This window comes from Petromyzon marinus, chromosome 45 (genome assembly GCF_048934315.1).
Source record: "Petromyzon marinus isolate PM22_M1 ecotype Great Lakes invasive population chromosome 45, UKy_Petmar_22M1.pri1.0, whole genome shotgun sequence".
NCBI lineage: Eukaryota > Metazoa > Chordata > Hyperoartia > Petromyzontiformes > Petromyzontidae > Petromyzon > Petromyzon marinus.
In genome coordinates this window covers 8,547,381-8,563,974 of record NC_133711.1, presented here as the reverse complement: position 1 = coordinate 8,563,974, position 16,594 = coordinate 8,547,381, and the positions used below count along the sequence as shown (strand labels likewise).

At 51.4% G+C, this 16,594-nt stretch overlaps 1 protein-coding gene across 1 annotated transcript in view; it reads right to left on the bottom strand.

Annotated features, from left to right (window-relative positions):
* Nucleotides 1-4,833, bottom strand: part of LOC116952194 (V-set and transmembrane domain-containing protein 2B-like) — a 90,563-nt gene extending 85,730 nt beyond the window's left edge. The window contains exon 1 of the mRNA XM_032971327.2: nucleotides 4,386-4,833. Coding sequence (XP_032827218.1) covers nucleotides 4,386-4,473 — 88 coding nt within the window. The 5' untranslated portion in view covers nucleotides 4,474-4,833. The remainder of the gene's footprint in view (nucleotides 1-4,385) is intronic.
* Nucleotides 4,834-16,594: the final 11,761 nt, after the last annotated feature.

Here is a 16,594-nt window from a genome sequence, read left to right as displayed (position 1 = left end):
AAGAATGCTCGACAAAAACTAAAAAAAACAGACGAACGCTCAGCACCCGTCCGTCACGGCCCCAACTAAGACACATCCACAAAATATGAATCACCAAACAAAAGCGCGTTACGAAGGGCCATTGCCCGGAACGTCGTCTATTTTATATATGCATACACAGTGTAGGTACATTTCCTTTCAGGGCAGTGTAAATGGCGAATGTGTGGAGTGTTTTTTGTTGTTATGCCACACAAGCGAGGGTAATTTCCCGGAACGTCGACTATTAGGTATACGTTTCCTTTTCGTGGAGTGCAATTGGCCAATGTGTTGAGTTGCCCTGCGATTTGCGTCTTGTTGCACCCCGCTCCAACGCAGTATCACCACAACGTGCGTGTCAGAGCAATAGTGGGGAGTGGTAGTGTAGCGGTTAGCGCGACGCTGCGCTATGAACCCAGCGACCCGGGTTCGAATCCCGCTCACGGCCAACACCCAGTGACGATTATCTGAATTTGGTCATGAGCCTCACCTAGATCGACTCGGCCTCGAATGAGTGCCTGGTGCGGTCGGGCGTGGTGCTGGCCACCCACCCCATCGAGTGTGGTTCCGGCCTTCATAGGTGGTCGCTAACATCACTGACCCCAACAGTCTCTTGAGGTTGTAGGGGGTGATCTTTGTATTTTTAATGGGGGCACCGTGCGTATTGCACGTGTGTGTATATTAACGTATACTCAGAACTTACGGACGCATTACACCGATGTGCCGAGGCATTTCACATTCATAAACCAACTGCGAGGGCATGGCAATTACGGTACAACAACGTCAAATTGTGCAAGACTGTGCAGATGGACTTCATATAAATACGATGTAGGCTGATGTGGCATGACTCAAGAGGCACAAGGAGCCGCAGAAAAGCAGGAAGGCAGCCACGTGGCGTGCCGGCAGCTAACATCTGCCCCAAGCTCTGCCATCCTCTATACAGGAAGGGACTATGGGCCAATGAATGATGAGTGTTTACTTATGGCAGGAAACCAGAACACTCAGAGGAGCCCTACGCGTGCGAGGGGGCATCACTCTATGCGACACAGACGGAAAAAGCTTTAGGTCCACATTTTCTGCACCTCCTCGAAGCCGAAAAAAGGGAAGGGAGTTTCACAACATCTGTGTGCGATCCACCAACCCTGGCTGCTGCCTCCACAATGCTGGGTTACAGGCCACGTGCGCGGCCACCACCGCGCGAAAAATGTCTCCATCATGATGGTGACCATGTCTAATCGCTGGGCCGTGCACGTCCTTGGAGGACACGTGGCATATTGGGGTTTTAAATGACTTCCTGCAACAATCTGCGTGGATTAGTTCCATAAACGTCTCAAATTGTAATCGACCGATCGATTAACCGAATGAAAAACAACAGCAATATACATTGCCTGAACCTACCGACCCAGGAGCGAAAGTGAGATCTTAAATAGGCCTGCACATTAGGCTCAGAGAAACAACCGGACTTTGTCCTGACGCATCCCGACTCGAGTTTAAAGCGTTAACCGTGCTATTAGCGTTGTGTCTGTAGTGTGGAGGGGTGGGGGGAATCCAGACATCTCTCCTAAATATAATCCAGTATACACGCAACGTTCGTATAAAGTTGTGTTGCTCCGAGTGACTTTCATCAGCAGCAGCAGCCACGGTCAATCTCACTGCTGGATGAAAGCCTCCCTCCCCACAGCCGCCAGGGACAAATTGTGCCGATTTGCATTCAGAAGGTAAACAACAGAAGGTAACCAGAAGGTAACCAATTCTCGCCGAGTGAATGAATTTCGAGGGAGAGCGCCACACGTGTTGGAAGAGCGTTACAAAAAAAAATGGCACGTGTAGGCACCGGTTTTCGTCATTGTTTAAAGACAGTCTCACACAACTAAATAATATATTTTTTACCAGGTAAAGCTCACTGAGCTATGTAACTCTTTTTCAGAAGCGACCCGGCCGCAAATGACAGCTCAAATAAGTGGCTTATCAAGTGGAAATGTATCGCAGCCAAATACTCTCAACGCGTGTTCCATAAACGTGGAGGAGAAAACGGCAGGGCCCGGAGAAAATTCCACGCAACCACGGGGCGAGACAGAGAGAGAGAAAGAGACATGCAAGCTCCAAATAATATAACAGGCGTCAGGGTCGGGATGGAATACGACGACCTCCTGCGTGCCAGGCGAGAGAATTCACATCTCGCCAGCGCGGCGCCCCAGTCACGTGTGCCGCTGGCCGCATATCGGTAAACTCCGGTATCCTCGGGACTCGCTCGCTCGCTCGATACGCGAGCGAATCAACACGCGGCGATTTACATCGACCTCGTGGCTGCGATAGACTGCGCTAGCGATAGCCTCGCCCGGCCGAGCGTTGTGTGGGCGACGAGCCGCACAGGTGAGGCTGCGACTCAGTGCGCGTGCTGTGCGCACCTTGGCGCCCTTGTACGCGCGGGGTTCAGTAGGGCACGCTCGTTAGCGAAACACGTGGACGCGAAGACAACGACCGGAAGGACGGAAGAAAGAAAAAAACACAGCCCGAGCACAGAAGAATTACGGGGGAAGAGAGGCGCGCGCACGGGGAGGCATTTGCGTCGGGAGACCGAAATAGCGATGGAGCAAAACGCGCGGTAATGACGATACGTCCACGTAATTTACTCACCACCACCACCACCATCATCATCATCGTCATCATCGTCATCCAAGCTATTATAAGAAAACAAAGTCAACTGGCTTGGGCAGGACACGTCATGGCGGGAAGAGACGATGGTCGAGTATAACAACGGAATGGCAGCTAAAAGAACGTAACGCGCTCGGAGGAGAGAGAGAGTGAGGGGGTAGAGAGAGGGGGGGGGGGGGGGTAGAGAGAGGGGGGGGCAGAGAGGGGTAGAGAGAGAGGGGGGGCAGAGAGGGGGCTAGAGAGAGAGAGAGGGAAGGGATAAGGAGAGCAGAGCGAGATTTTTTGTTTGTTAAATCTTTCATTTAAAAGGGGGGAGGGGGGTTACATAAAGCAAAGCATTAACAAAAAACGATGAACGAAGCAAAGTGTCGACTCCACCGAGCATCTTCTTGTTTCCTCTGATCGTAAAACAAAGAGAGTGAGAGAGAGAGAGCGAGTCCCTCCACGCACGACGAGATGGAGCAAACGAGATCAGTTCGTGTGAGGCAGGCGCTCGGTGGATCGGTAACATCGCAGAATCGTGAGAGGCGCGCGGCAGCTTTGGAGACGTCTTCATCCAGCAGTGGATTGCCCACGGCCGATGATGACAATGACGAACAGCAGCGAGGTTTGTGCGGTGCTCAACAGCACTTAGCGAGACGCTGACCACAGAGGCGGTGGAAACAGGCTGGGGATATTGAACTCCGCCAGTCGGTTAGGTAATTTGTGAGAATATTAAAGTCTTGATGAATGGTTCACACGGTGACGTGGCGAAGCAGTGAAATGCTGTCGAATCGTGCGAGGTTGCTGTGGTTGCGTATCGACGTGTGGAGATATTCAAGTGGGATTCTACCACTCTCACCCTATCATCTCACTCCACTCCCCTCCGCGCACTCTCCCCACTCATCTCACTCTACTCTCCTCCACTCTTCCCACTCATCTCACTCTGCTCCCCTCCACTCTCCCCACTCATCTCACTCTGCTCCCCTCCACTCTCCCCACTCATCTCACTCTACTCTCCTCCACTCTCCCCACTCTACTCCCCTCCACTCTCCCCACTCATCTCACTCCACTCCCCTCCACGCACTCTCCCCACTCATCTCACTCCACTCCCCTCCACTCTCCCCACTCATCTCACTCTACTCCCCTCCACGCTCATCGCCCTCTGTTCTCTCCACACGCTCAAGCGCTCTCCTGCCATCTCACTCCCTTCACGTTCTCTCCGATCCACATTCGCTCAGTGGGGGATGTCACTGATTCTCCTCTGCCGGTCCCGAAATATAGAACTCCCTCCCCTGTCTTCAGTGCTGTCGACTCCCTGCCAACCTACCCCCCCCCCCCCATGTTCAAGTCGAGGCAATCGTTCTGCCTATGACTGTCTCCTGTCCTCAACAGAAATAACGCCTCTGTGTGTGTAGGCATCAACATCATGCGCGTCACACTCTCTGCACATAGTCTTGCGATGCAGAGTTGTAATGCACACGCCGTATGAATCCACATGGCAATTGTATCCCTAATGACATTGTGTCTCTAATGACATTGTGTCTCTAATGACATTGTGTACCTAATGACATTGTGTCTCTAATGACATTGTGCATTGAAGTGCTACGTTGCGAGTGACCACCGAGCGGTGTTGCGGGCAACTAAAAAAACCGCGCTGCTGATGAGCACCGTGTGCGCGGTGACACCGGGGCACACCGATCATCGTGCCCATAACCCCCCCCCCCCCCCAGTACCGAGAGCAGCGAATCCCAGAGAGAAGCAGCAGCAGGCGACACCCAGCAGCAGCAGCGGCGGCAGCGGCGGCACGCGGGGCTGCTCCATCCCGGCTCGCTCGCCCCGTCCCCGCGGAGCTGATGTGCCAACACGGGACACCACCTCGCTGGGCTGCTGCTGCCGATGTTGTTGTTGTTGTTGCTGCTGCTGCTGGTGGTGGTTGGCCGCTTCTCCGACCGAGGGAAGAAAGGTCCCGCCCAAAGAGCACGGATCCTCCTTGTCCCCTTCCCCAAAAGCCCTGCGCCTCCTCCTCCTCCTACTCCCTAGGTCACCTGCATCGCCGCGAGCATGACTCTGTGCAGCGCGCCCTGAGCGTAGCGCTCCGATGTGGCGGAGTTGCGAGAGGGAATGAGGAGGAGGAGGAGGGAGGAGGAGGAGAGGCAGAAGGCTGAGAGCAGCGCGAGGGAAGGGGGAGGAGGGAGAGCGGGAAAATAGAGAGAGGGGTGGTGGGGTGAGAGGGGGGAGAGTGGGAGGGGGTTGGGCGAGTTAGCGAGAGAGAGAGAGCGGGCGATGTATGAGAGATGGAGGGAGAGCGTGAGAGAGTGAGAGGGTGAGGCAGAGGGTAGAGAGAGTGGAGAGAGAGAGAGTCGGAGGGAGAGCTGAGATGGAGCGGGAGGAGAGAGGCAGAGTGGTGGAGCTGGGAGAGTTAGCGAGGCAGAAGAGAGATGGAAGGAGAGAGAACGCTGCAAGTAGAACAGAGTGAGCGAGAGACGGAGACAATCCCCTCGCTGCCGCTACAGGCTGTGAGCGTCTGCACTGAGCAGTGAACAGAGCATGGCAAGGGGATATGGGCAAGCGCAGGGGGTGGGCGAGGAGCCGACTCGGGGCTGGCTCGCCAGTGTTCAATCTGGAGGTAATTTGTTCGAGTCGATCTACACCGCAGGCAATTATGATCTTGCAATATATCCAACATCTTTTTTTCTAACTCGTGTGATGCGGTTGCTTTTTGTTCTGATGTTTTTGTTATTTTTGCTTTTTGTCATTTTGACGACCAAAGTGACTCGATCGTCGACTCTTGAGTTCTCATCTGGTAAAAAAAAAAAATTATTAGCGAGTTGGTTCGTGCTTTTATCGCAGTGTCTGATTGACAAGTTGACTATGGTTAGACGTCGGGTTAGTATTGGGGATGGTGATTGTGGGGAGCGGTGGTGTAGCGGTTAGCGCACTGCGCTATGAACCCGGCCACCCGAGTTCGATTCCCGCTCACGACCAACACCAGTGACGATTATCTGAACCGGTCATGGGCCACCCCTAGGTCGACTCAGCCTAAAATGAGTGCCTGGTGTGGTGTAAACATCACCACTGGGGAGATAAAGGCGGCCGGGCGTGGTGTTGGCCACCCACCCCATCGTGTGCCGTGCCGGCCTTCGTAGGTGCTCGCTAACAGCACTTGCCCCAACAGTCTGTCAAGGCTACACTGGGGTATCTTTGTCATTTGTGAAGTGTTGTTGATTGTGGGGGTGTCGGTGATGGCAGGGAGCGGTGGCACAGCGGTTAGCGCCACGAGCCCGGCAACTCGAGTTCGATTCCCGCTCACGGCCACTGACACCTGTCCCGATGATCTGGACTAGCCATGGGCCTCCCCTAGGTCGACTCAGCCTCATACGAGTACCTGGTGCGGCGAGGTTTGAACGTTGCGGCACCAGGGATGCAAAGGCGGTTGGGATTGGTGCTGGCTTCCAAACCCTTGTTCGTGTGCCGTGCCGGCCCATTTCATTAGGTGCTTACTAAAATTGAATTCCCCAACAGTCTGTTAAGGCTATACGGGGGAACTTTGCCTTTGGTGGTGATGGTAGTGGGATGACGATAGTGTTGGCGTGCGGGTGGTGATGTACGTTGAACTTCTTTCGCACCTTACGTAGCCAACCTTGCTAATGTGGTGGTAGTGGGGGGTGTAATTCTGGCGATGGTGGTGGACGACGACAATGACGGTGGTGGTGGTAGTGGCTGCTGCTCTTATAGGGCAGTGCCTCTGCGTGCCACGCGAGGATGAATCGAGAGCGCGCCCTCTCCCTCTCCCTCCCTCTCTCTCCTCTCGCGCTTAATCGTCGGCTCCTGTGCAGCGACAGAGGAAGTACCACGCACAGCAGCCCACTCGCAAGCGTCGCATTGTCCACTGCGCGTGTCCACTCTGCGTGCAAGAAGACCCAAGGCTGCAGCTGCCCAAACTGCAGACTCCACGCAATGCTTAAACATACACCCCACAGAGATATATATGAACTCATATTCGTCACTAACAAAAATGAAAAAAATAATTATAGACGTTTCAGGCAATGGCCCTTCTTCATAGCACATACATAGCGAGCCCAGAGAGCTGGTGGCTGATACGCGTTGGATACTGCACGACCGTGGTTCTCTGACATTTGTAACAACGATTTTTGATGACCTCGTTTTTTTTTTAAATTGGCATATCAATAGTTACACTAACAGTAGATACAGTATTGAGAAATATAAAAAACCTTAAGTAGATCAAGAAATGTTGTGATGAAATACACGAATGTTATATTACATTTTTTATTTTATTTTGCCGGTACATTGCATTGTGGAAGATTTGTTAGTGTGAGTGCAAGGCACAACACGCTGCATAGTTTATATTTACAACCAAATACATCATCCTGATTAATGGACCCGATCTTGGGGCCTTTTTACCAGTATCAAAGTATTAAAAAAAACAAAATAGGGTTTTACCCTTTCTGGCCATGAAACAGGGGGTGTTAAAATGTTCAAACAACAAATATAAACCTTGGCAAGGGATCAAGTCTGCAATAACCACACACAGTACTTGAGGTGAACATGCAAACAAACATGCTCTGGTCATTATTATATGCGCGTTGTCTTTGAAACCGATTGGTCTACACTAGAGACATCCTTCTTTAGGGCCTGGTCTCAGCATGCTTGTTTGCATGTTCATCACAAGTGTAGGGGTGTTGTGGGAAGGAAACACACAGTGTGGGAAGGTAACACACAGCCACACCTTGGTGGCTACAACCACGTCCGCTATAGCCCCGCCCTCAGTAATGTATGGGTATAAAGGGCGGGGAGCCAGAGAGCTCGGGGCAGTTTGTTGGGGCCAAGAATAAAGAACCAGTGAAGAAGGAAGACCGGCTAGATAGACCCTGGGACTTCCCTGACCGCTGTCCTTTTAAGGGCTGGCAGGGTAAGCCGGTGGTGCGGCCCCAGAGCCCCAGAGCCGGAGCCCTTTTAAGGGTCGGTCTGGTTGGTGGGGTGCCGTGATCTGTGCTTGACCAGGGCCAGATCAGATAGCCTCCTCTAGCGCCTGTAGCTGGAGGAACTGGGAGCACAGGAATTAGGCTAGATAGCCTAGGGGGTGTCCCAGCGTGTATATGGGTGAAGGGGCCGTTACCCCTTCCGATGTAACCCTTGTTAAGTTGAATAAACATTGCTGCCTCTACTCCACCGTCTCCGTGTCCCGTGAACCCACTACACAAGTACTGTGTGTGGTTAATGGAGACTTGATTCCTTGCAAAAGGTTCCTTTTTGGTGTCTGAACATTTGAACACCTGTTATATTTCCAGAAAGGGTAAAAGCTAATCCTGTGTTTTTTCGTACCGGATCTTGTCACATTCTCTGCAGCTAAGCAGAAGTGAGCACGAGGATGGGATTGTTAGAGCCTAACTTTAAGGACATATGTCGGGAAACTTACCTTCCCCGAGTCCTTTATTATGAGAAATTGCAAACGTTTGTGCGTTCGAATCAGGAAAATAAATACAGTGATAATAATACAATAGACGCCACTGCTGTGAATGCATAAACTTGTTTTAACGTAAATATTACTTAAATAAAGTGTGTTTACACAATTCCAGTCGCTGCCAAAAATATATTTTACACACGCACACTCGTCACCTGGCACGACGCCGGTGTACTTTGCTTTACAGATCACGAACAACTTCCACTCTCTGGTGTCTGCGACGACGGCGGCAGCTGCCTTTCTCGAGCTCTGCCACTTTGCTCTGCCCATCCTCTCTCCACTTCCCCTTCTTCCTCCATCCTCTCTCCCATTCACTATCAACCATCCCCATCCCACGCCACACACCTCCTTGTTAAAAGGACGACTGCCCCCCCTCCACGTGCACCTCGCAAGTCGTCAACAACCGTCGTTAGAGCCACGAGGTGGAGGTGATTGTCACCACGGCGCTCGTGCCAGGCTAGGTGCACTTTAAGGCCACGTGAAGAGTCGAAGGCCCGCTGGCAGGAGGTCACGGAAACAGACCCGGGTGCCATCGAGTTGACCGAGATGACTGGCAGATGCACCAACTGTGCTCTCCGCTGTGCCAATTTATTGAGCCTCTATATCCCCGTGTCTCTTGCGTCATTGTCAACCTCATTCTGCCTTGAAGTGCTGCCCCTATCGGCTACGGCACACGTGACACCTCCAAATAAGCGCGCTGACGTCACAACACCCATCAAATCTCATTCCACCATTACGCTTCAAGGCCACCTGAATTATTTAACACATTTTTATACAATTCCTGCTGTATAATTAACTGTGTTGTTAATGCACTTAATGTCCACTTGTGTTCATAACAGGAGAATACCACGTGTGGCAGGCTTGGGCTGTGAGGAGCCCAGGAGATGGCGGTGCAGCAATGGATTCATGAATCTATCTGTGCGTGACTTTTAGTGTTGCCCGCCTCCAATGTGTAGCGACTCCGACGCACCTTTCGTGCTCTACTAAGAGCCTTTGCTGTGGACACCAACGCTGTCCCTGAGTCCAAGGTGTTCGATTGTTGACGCCGGAGCTTCGTCTTCTCTCCAACCGCCCCCTTCCGCCTCGTGCTCTCCGCCTTTTATATTCCTCGAGGCCCCCTTTCTCGAAGGTTCGCTCACCCTCATTTCCCTCCGCCAATCCTCGTGCTCCTTCTCTGACGGTTGTCAACCGTTACCCCCCGACAGTCCAGCCTCGTTTCCCCGCCTCTTCACTTTGCATTTCTCTTCCAGTCAGCTCAAGTCTCCGGCCGTAACAAATCTCCTTTGAGGCCTCCCTGCACAAATCAGAGGCCCCCTAACACACTGCTTTGACTGTCCGTCTTCACGCGTACCCCGTCAGGCAAGCGGTCGGTCTATTGTCTCGGACTTTACAAATGCTTGTTGTTGTGGGGTTTTTTCGTGGGGGAAAAAAATTAAATAAATTGGCCAAACAACTGAGTAAACGACTTTGATGAAGTGTATTCTCCTATATCGGTGATTCTTATTCTTAACCCGGGGTGCACGTTGCACCCGCTGGGAGTGCGAGATGCCCTTTCTGGGGGGGGGGGGGGGTGCGAGACACGGCCACATTTCTTTAGAAGGTAAATCATCGAAACACAAATTAAGCACCGGCACGTAAGTACAACTTACCTTGTTTCATCAAGCCTTGTGTAGTTATCAACATGATTGTTTTTTTACGATTGAGAACCAAAAGGGTTGGAAGGCTGCAGTTTAAGGTTTAGAACCACTGTCCTATAACGTGTAACAAGGTGAACGTGGCCATGCAGTATACATTATCATGCGGTGTAATATATACATAGCGTGCAATATCTCCCGAGAAAGAATGATTCTCTTGCCTCCCGACAACAACTAAAAAATTGCACTGGGTGTGGGGTTTCCCCGACAAATGAATGACATATTAACATATATTGAAATCAAATCATAAGTGCAAATAATTGACCAAAAAAAAAACCTCGCTGAGTCTCAAGACTCCTGCTAATGTGTAATGTTTGGCCAATTCTATTGATGAGTGAAACGAGGGAGGAGAGCAGAGTGACCGTAGGAAACCCACGCATGCGAACGGGGGTAGCGCTCAACACTGCCACCTGCTGGTGTATTCACGTGTAGGAGCACGTGGCAATTCCTCGCCGTCACTCTGTTCAAGTGCTCGACCGGTATCAACGCTGCTGAACTCCAAAGATCCGGCGAGGTGGGTGCTCTCGCGGTGATTGAGGAGGACTCTTTACTTTTATCCTCAAGAGGCACACTTTGTTGCAAAATAGGAGCGACAGAAAGTTGTCCTGTCCGTTTTTGTTTACGTTTCTTGACAGACCCAGATTCATACGTCCGGTATTGGTTAGGAATTAATCTTTGCAGAAATTGATTTTAGGAGATGTCTTAATGGGGCGCTGCCTGTCCAAACGCACGGCGGTCGACCCAAATTCTGCGGTCAGCAGACACGGACGGCTCAGCACGATGACCCCGGCCAGCCGGCCTCCCTAACACACGGGAAACCCCGGGTGAAAAAAAAAAACAATCACACAAAGGCCACGGCGTAGGTTGTCGCGGTTGCGGTCTACAGCCTCTCTGCTTTCGATCGGAGCCGCGTGCCGTTTGGCACTGCGTCCGACGTTTCGCGCCAAGTGCTCTTCGCTCCCGAAGCGCGCTCGCGGCACGCGCAAGAAACGAAACACCGGGCCGCCGTCGCTGCGACACAATGCGCGGTGGCGTGCGGTCTGTGCCGCGTTCCGTCTTCAGGTCGCCTCTCCCTCCTTCCCCTTTAGCCCCGCGTGCGAGAGGAGGCCTGAGCGCGCCAGGCGGCTGCGGCGAGCCGCCAACCCAGGCTCTCCGACTCGCTCGCTGCAGCGCACAGCGAGAGTGCACGGCTGCGCAGCGTTCCATTATCGTTAAGCGAGACAGCGGAGTGTTTCTGCTGCGCCGTGTCTATTCTGTGTGCGAGCGAGCGAGCCCTATAGCTGTGCCGAGCGTCCTAGGCACAGCTATAGGGCGATGCACCACCTGCACCACGTCACAGCGAGGTCACTCGGCGATTGATGGTCCTAATCTTGACGTCCGTTTAAAGCTGAACCTCACGGGCAAGATCCGCAATGCCTCTCCCCCCCCCATCGCTCTCCCACTTAAAAAATCCGCAAGCGCCTTTCCGTATCGTATAAATATTCCGCAACCCCCGGTGTTTGTGTAAATACGAGCGCTGGTGTTTGCGCTGGGAAGTATTTTTTTTGTTGTTGCACATGATAGGAAAAATAAATTGGTATCCAGAGACCGTTGTGGCCAATTCTTTTGCGCAATAAGATAAAGCAATTTATCCCGACAACACGACGCAGGGCAAAATGCGCACGCCTCCAGAAGGAGGCAGTTCATTTCTCCACTGCCAGCGGTGATGATGGGAGTAGTTATTTATTTTTGATTATCTCACATCTTGCCTGCTGCTCGTGTCGCTTATAATGTAAACATGTAACCGCCAACCGCTGCTGAAACTCTACGGAATACGATCTCTGGCCTGACCCCCCGTGATCACCACTCGCCCCGCTCTCTCATAGCCCTCCCGAGCACTGCTGTAACACCGCGTCCACATGGTCGCAAGCCGGTGCTTCAGTACCCCCCCCCCCCGCCGCGCGCGCCGCCCATCGGCAGTTGCGGAGCGATAAATCGATGTACGTTGAACTTTCTTTCGCACCGTACGTAGCCAAACGTGCTAATGGTAGGTGCGGTTGAATGACAACAAAACTGAACGCAAAAACGCGGTTCTATAGTGTACGCATGTCAAACTTTTTTTCGCACCGTGCGTAGCCAACCGTGCTAATCGGAGGTGCGGCGGAAGGACAACAGACTAAATACACGCAAACTATTTTCCGGAGGGTTAGCTGGTGGCCATCGAATTCGATCAGTCGCGGGTAGCGAGGCTACGGCGTCGCTCACAAAGCCTGGACGAGCGGTGACGTCGCTGCTGTTCGTTGCAGACGTTCGCGGTTCGAGCCCAGCAGTCGGCACCTGGTAAACACCGCGGGTGTTTGAACCTTGAACACACACGGTGCTGGCCGCTACTGCGGTGAATAACAAAAAAAAAACAAAATGCACCGGGCATCAACTCGTCAGAAAACACCCAAAAAACGAAAAACTTCGTGCAATAAAGTCTCATGGCCGTGAGCTTTTTTGTGTAAATCGATGATACACTCCGAGTGTTCACCGGTCTAGGGGGATGGAGACCACGGCGTAGTCGAGAAGCAGCAAGCGCGCCCGTGCCCGTGGGCGCGTTATATTTGGCGCAGATCCCACGTCGTTACTTGAATGAGATTACAGTGAGGGAAAAAAGTATTTGATCCCCTGCTGATTTTGTACGTTTGCCCACTGACAAAGAAACGATCAGTCTACAATTTTAATGGTAGGTTTATTTGAACAGTGAGAGACTGAATAACAACAACAAAATCCAGAAAAAGGCATGTCAAAATTGTATAAATTGATTTGCATTTTAATGAGGGAAATAAGTATTTGACCCCCTCTCAATTAGAAAGATTTCTGGCTCCCAGGTGTCTTTTATACAGGTAACGAGCTGAGATTAGGAGCACACTCTAAAAGGGAGTGCTCCTAATCTCAGCTTGTTACCTGTATAAAAGGCACCTGTCCACAGAAGCAATCAATCAATCAGATTACAAACTCTCCACCATGGCCAAGATCAAAGACCTCTCCAAGGATGTCAGGGACAAGATTGTAGACCTACACAAGGCTGGAATGGGCTACAAGACCATTGCCAAGCAGCTTGGTGAGAAGGTGACAACAGTTGGTGCGATTATTCGCAAATGGAAGAAACACAAAAGAACTGTCAATCTCCCTCGGCCTGGGGCTCCATGCAAGATCTTACTTCGTGGAGTTGCAATGATCATGAAAACGGTGAGGAATCAGCCCAGAACTACACGGGAGGATTTTGTCAATGATCTCAAGGCAGCTGGGACCATAGTCACCAAGAAAACAATTGGTAACACACTACGTCGTGAAGGACTGAAATCTTGCAGCGCCCACACGGTCCCCCTGCTCAAGAAAGCACATATACATGCCCGTCTGAAGTTTGCCAATGAACATCTGAATGATTCAGATGACATCTGGGTAAAGTGTTGTGGTCAGATGAGACCAAAATTGAGCTCTTTGGCATCAACTCAACTCGCCGTGTTTGGAGGAGGAGGAATGCTGCCAATGACCCCAAGAACACCATCCCCACCGTCTAACATGGCGGTGGAAACATTTTGCTTTGGGGGTGTTTTTCTGTTAAGGGGACAGGACAACCTCACCGCATCAAAGGGACGATGGACGGAGCCATGTACCGTCAAATCTTGGGTGAGAACCTCCTTCCCTCAGCCAGGGCATTGAAAATGGGTCGTGGATGGGTATTACAGCATGACAATGACCCAAAACACACGGCCAAGGCAACAAAGGAGTGGCTCAAGAAGAAGCACATTAAGGTCCTGGAGTGGCCTAGCCAGTCTCCAGACCTTAATCCCATAGAAAATCTGTGGAGGGAGCTGAAGGTTCGAGTTGCCAAACGTCAGCCTCGAAACCTTAATGACTTGGAGCAGATCTGCAAAGAGGAGTGGGACAAAATCCCTCCTGAGATGTGTGCAAACCTGGTGGCCAACTACAAGAAACGTCTGACCTCTGTGATTGCCAACAAGAGTTTTGCCACCAAGTACTAAGTCATGTTTTGCAGAGCGGTCAAATACTTATTTCCCTCATTAAAATGCAAATAAAATTATAACAATTTTGAAATGCGTTTTTCTGGATTTTGTTGTTGTTATTCTGTCTCTCACTGTTCAAATAAACCTACCATTAAAATTATAGACTGATCATTTCTTTGTCAGTGGGCAAACGTACAAAATCAGCAGGGGATCCAATACTTTTTCCCCTCATTGTAGGTTACGTGTGCCAGCGCCACGCTCCAAATTTTGTCGAATTTAAGAAATTGCTTGCAAATTATTCGAATGGGAAGCCAAATTACAATATCACCCTCCCACCCCTCCCACTCCCCTTCCCCCCCCCCCCCCCACCCGCCGCGGTAGATGAATGCCCGCTTGCTGGCTCGTGCTGCATTCACCTCGTGCCGCAACGGGGCAGCTGCCACTGGGGGAGTGGGGGGGGGTCTCCTGCCTGCTGCAGGGAGCCTCACGAGATGCATCGCATCGGTGGCGGCTTATTAATGTTAAAGTGGCGATGGTAACTGATGATAACGATGATATGATGATGATGATGTGTCCCTTGAAACGTTAGGCTAATGCATCCACGATCGGAGGGCTTGCACAAACACATATTAATAACGCGCTCGTATTTCAAGATTCGGACGCAATGTTCGATCGAGTACTCGGAGGCCCGGGGCCAGAGCTCAAAGTCATTCATACGAGAGCCTGAACAGGTGAGAGAGAGCCTGAACCAGATGACAGCGTGAACCAAGCGAGAGTCTGAACCAGGTGAGAGCCTGAAATAGGTGATAGCCTGAACTAGGTGAGAGCATGAACAGGTGAGAGAGAGCCTGAACCAGGTGACAGCCTGAACTAGGTGAGAGCCTGAACAGGTGAGAGAGAGCCTGAACTAGGTGACAGCCTTAACTAGGTGGGAGCCTGAACTAGGTGAGAGAGAGCCTGAACCAGGTGACAGCCTTAACTAGGTGGGAGCCTGAACCAAGTGAGAGCCAGAACCTGGTGGTAGCCTGAACTAAGTGAGAGCCTGGACCAGGTGAGAGCCTGAACCTGGTGATAGCCTGAACAGGTGAGAGAGAGCCTGAACCAGGTGATGGCCTGGACTAGGTGATAGCCTGAACCAGATGAGAGCCAGGTCAGGTGAGAGCCTGGAACAGGTGAGACCCAAGAACGGTGAGAGCCTGGGACAGGTGAGCCTTGAGCTGTCGCTTGAATGCGGGACGGCGCTTGGGTGAATGAGAGGTGCGTGGGCTTCCCTCGGACGTGACACCACCGAAAGGTAAGCAGAGATGACGGTGGTGGTTTCACGGCTTGTGGGGGGAACTTGGCGCGAGTGGTTTGACTCTCAGGCACCGTCGCCGCTTTCCAGAGCGAGGCTCGTGGTTTTGTTGTTGTTGTTGTCGTCTTTGTTGTTGTTGTTGTTGTCGCGACGTTCCCAACAATAACCCTCACAAGAACGCGAGCAGACGTTTTAAATAAATGGGTCAAGTAGGTAACATTTAGCACAAGAGGTGGGGGAGGGTGAGGATGGGGTGGGGGGGGGGAGTTTAAGAGGCACTCCGGACAAGAGGTCACGCGCTCTCGTCTGACAGTGTAGACTATTTTGAGTTCACAGGGTAGGCGGGGGTGCGTCTGCAGAGAAACGATAAATGACGTCCGCCGAACTTGCTCTCTAAGCCGGGCAGCCGGCCGCAGTTAGCCCCAGCCGCAAATAATAAATTGGTACCGCTTTAAAGTGGTTTCAAAATATTAACGGCGCCAATTCCTTTATACGGGCCAATGAAAGTGATTTAGTCATCGATAGTAGCCATTCGGAAGTGGTTCTTATTTCCCAAAAAATATCACTTATGGTTAAAGGCCCATTCGAAAGCACAGCGAAGCTTTGCCACCTCAGGTGGTGGCATTAAGTGGAATGTCTAAGACTCAGGGATGGATTGCATTGGCAGTGATGTGAGTTCACGCTTACGAGAAAAGCTTGCCCTGAATGCACCCGATCGCCATCAGATCTCGAATGCTGAAGCTAGCGGTTCGGCCTTGTTCGCACGTGGATGGGGATACCAGTTGTTGTGGACTTGTGCTGCGGAGTGGCAAAGAGTTGGCCATACGGCAATTCTTTAATCTACCTGTGCCTGTTATCCCACGCTGTGCGTGTGGGTTTTCTACGGGCATTCAGCTTTCTTCCACACTAATTTATGGAATTGGGTCGGCAGCCAAAGCAGGGTTCCCTCCTGAAAAAAGAAGAGTCTTCAGACGCAGGATGAGTTTTACCTGTGTACAGTCTTGAGACCAGGATGAGTTTTACCTGTATATAGTCTTGAGACCAGGATGAGTTTACCTGTGTACAGTCTTGAGACCAGGATGAGCCTCACCTGTATACAGTCTTGAGACCAGGATGAGTTTTACCTGTATACAGTCTTGAGACCAGGATGAGTTTTACCTGTATAGAGTCTTCAGACGCAGGATGAGTTTTACCTGTATAGAGTCTTGAGACCAGGATGAGTTTTACCTGTATATAGTCTTGAGACCAGGATGAGTTTACCTGTGTACAGTCTTGAGACCAGGATGAGCCTCACCTGTATACAGTCTTGAGACCAGGATGAGTTTTACCTGTATACAGTCTTGAGACCAGGATGAGTTTTACCTGTATAGAGTCTTCAGACGCAGGATGAGTTTTACCTGTATAGAGTCTTGAGACCAGGATGAGTTTTACCTGTATACAGTCTTCAGACGCAGGATGAGTTTTACCTGTATAGAGTCTT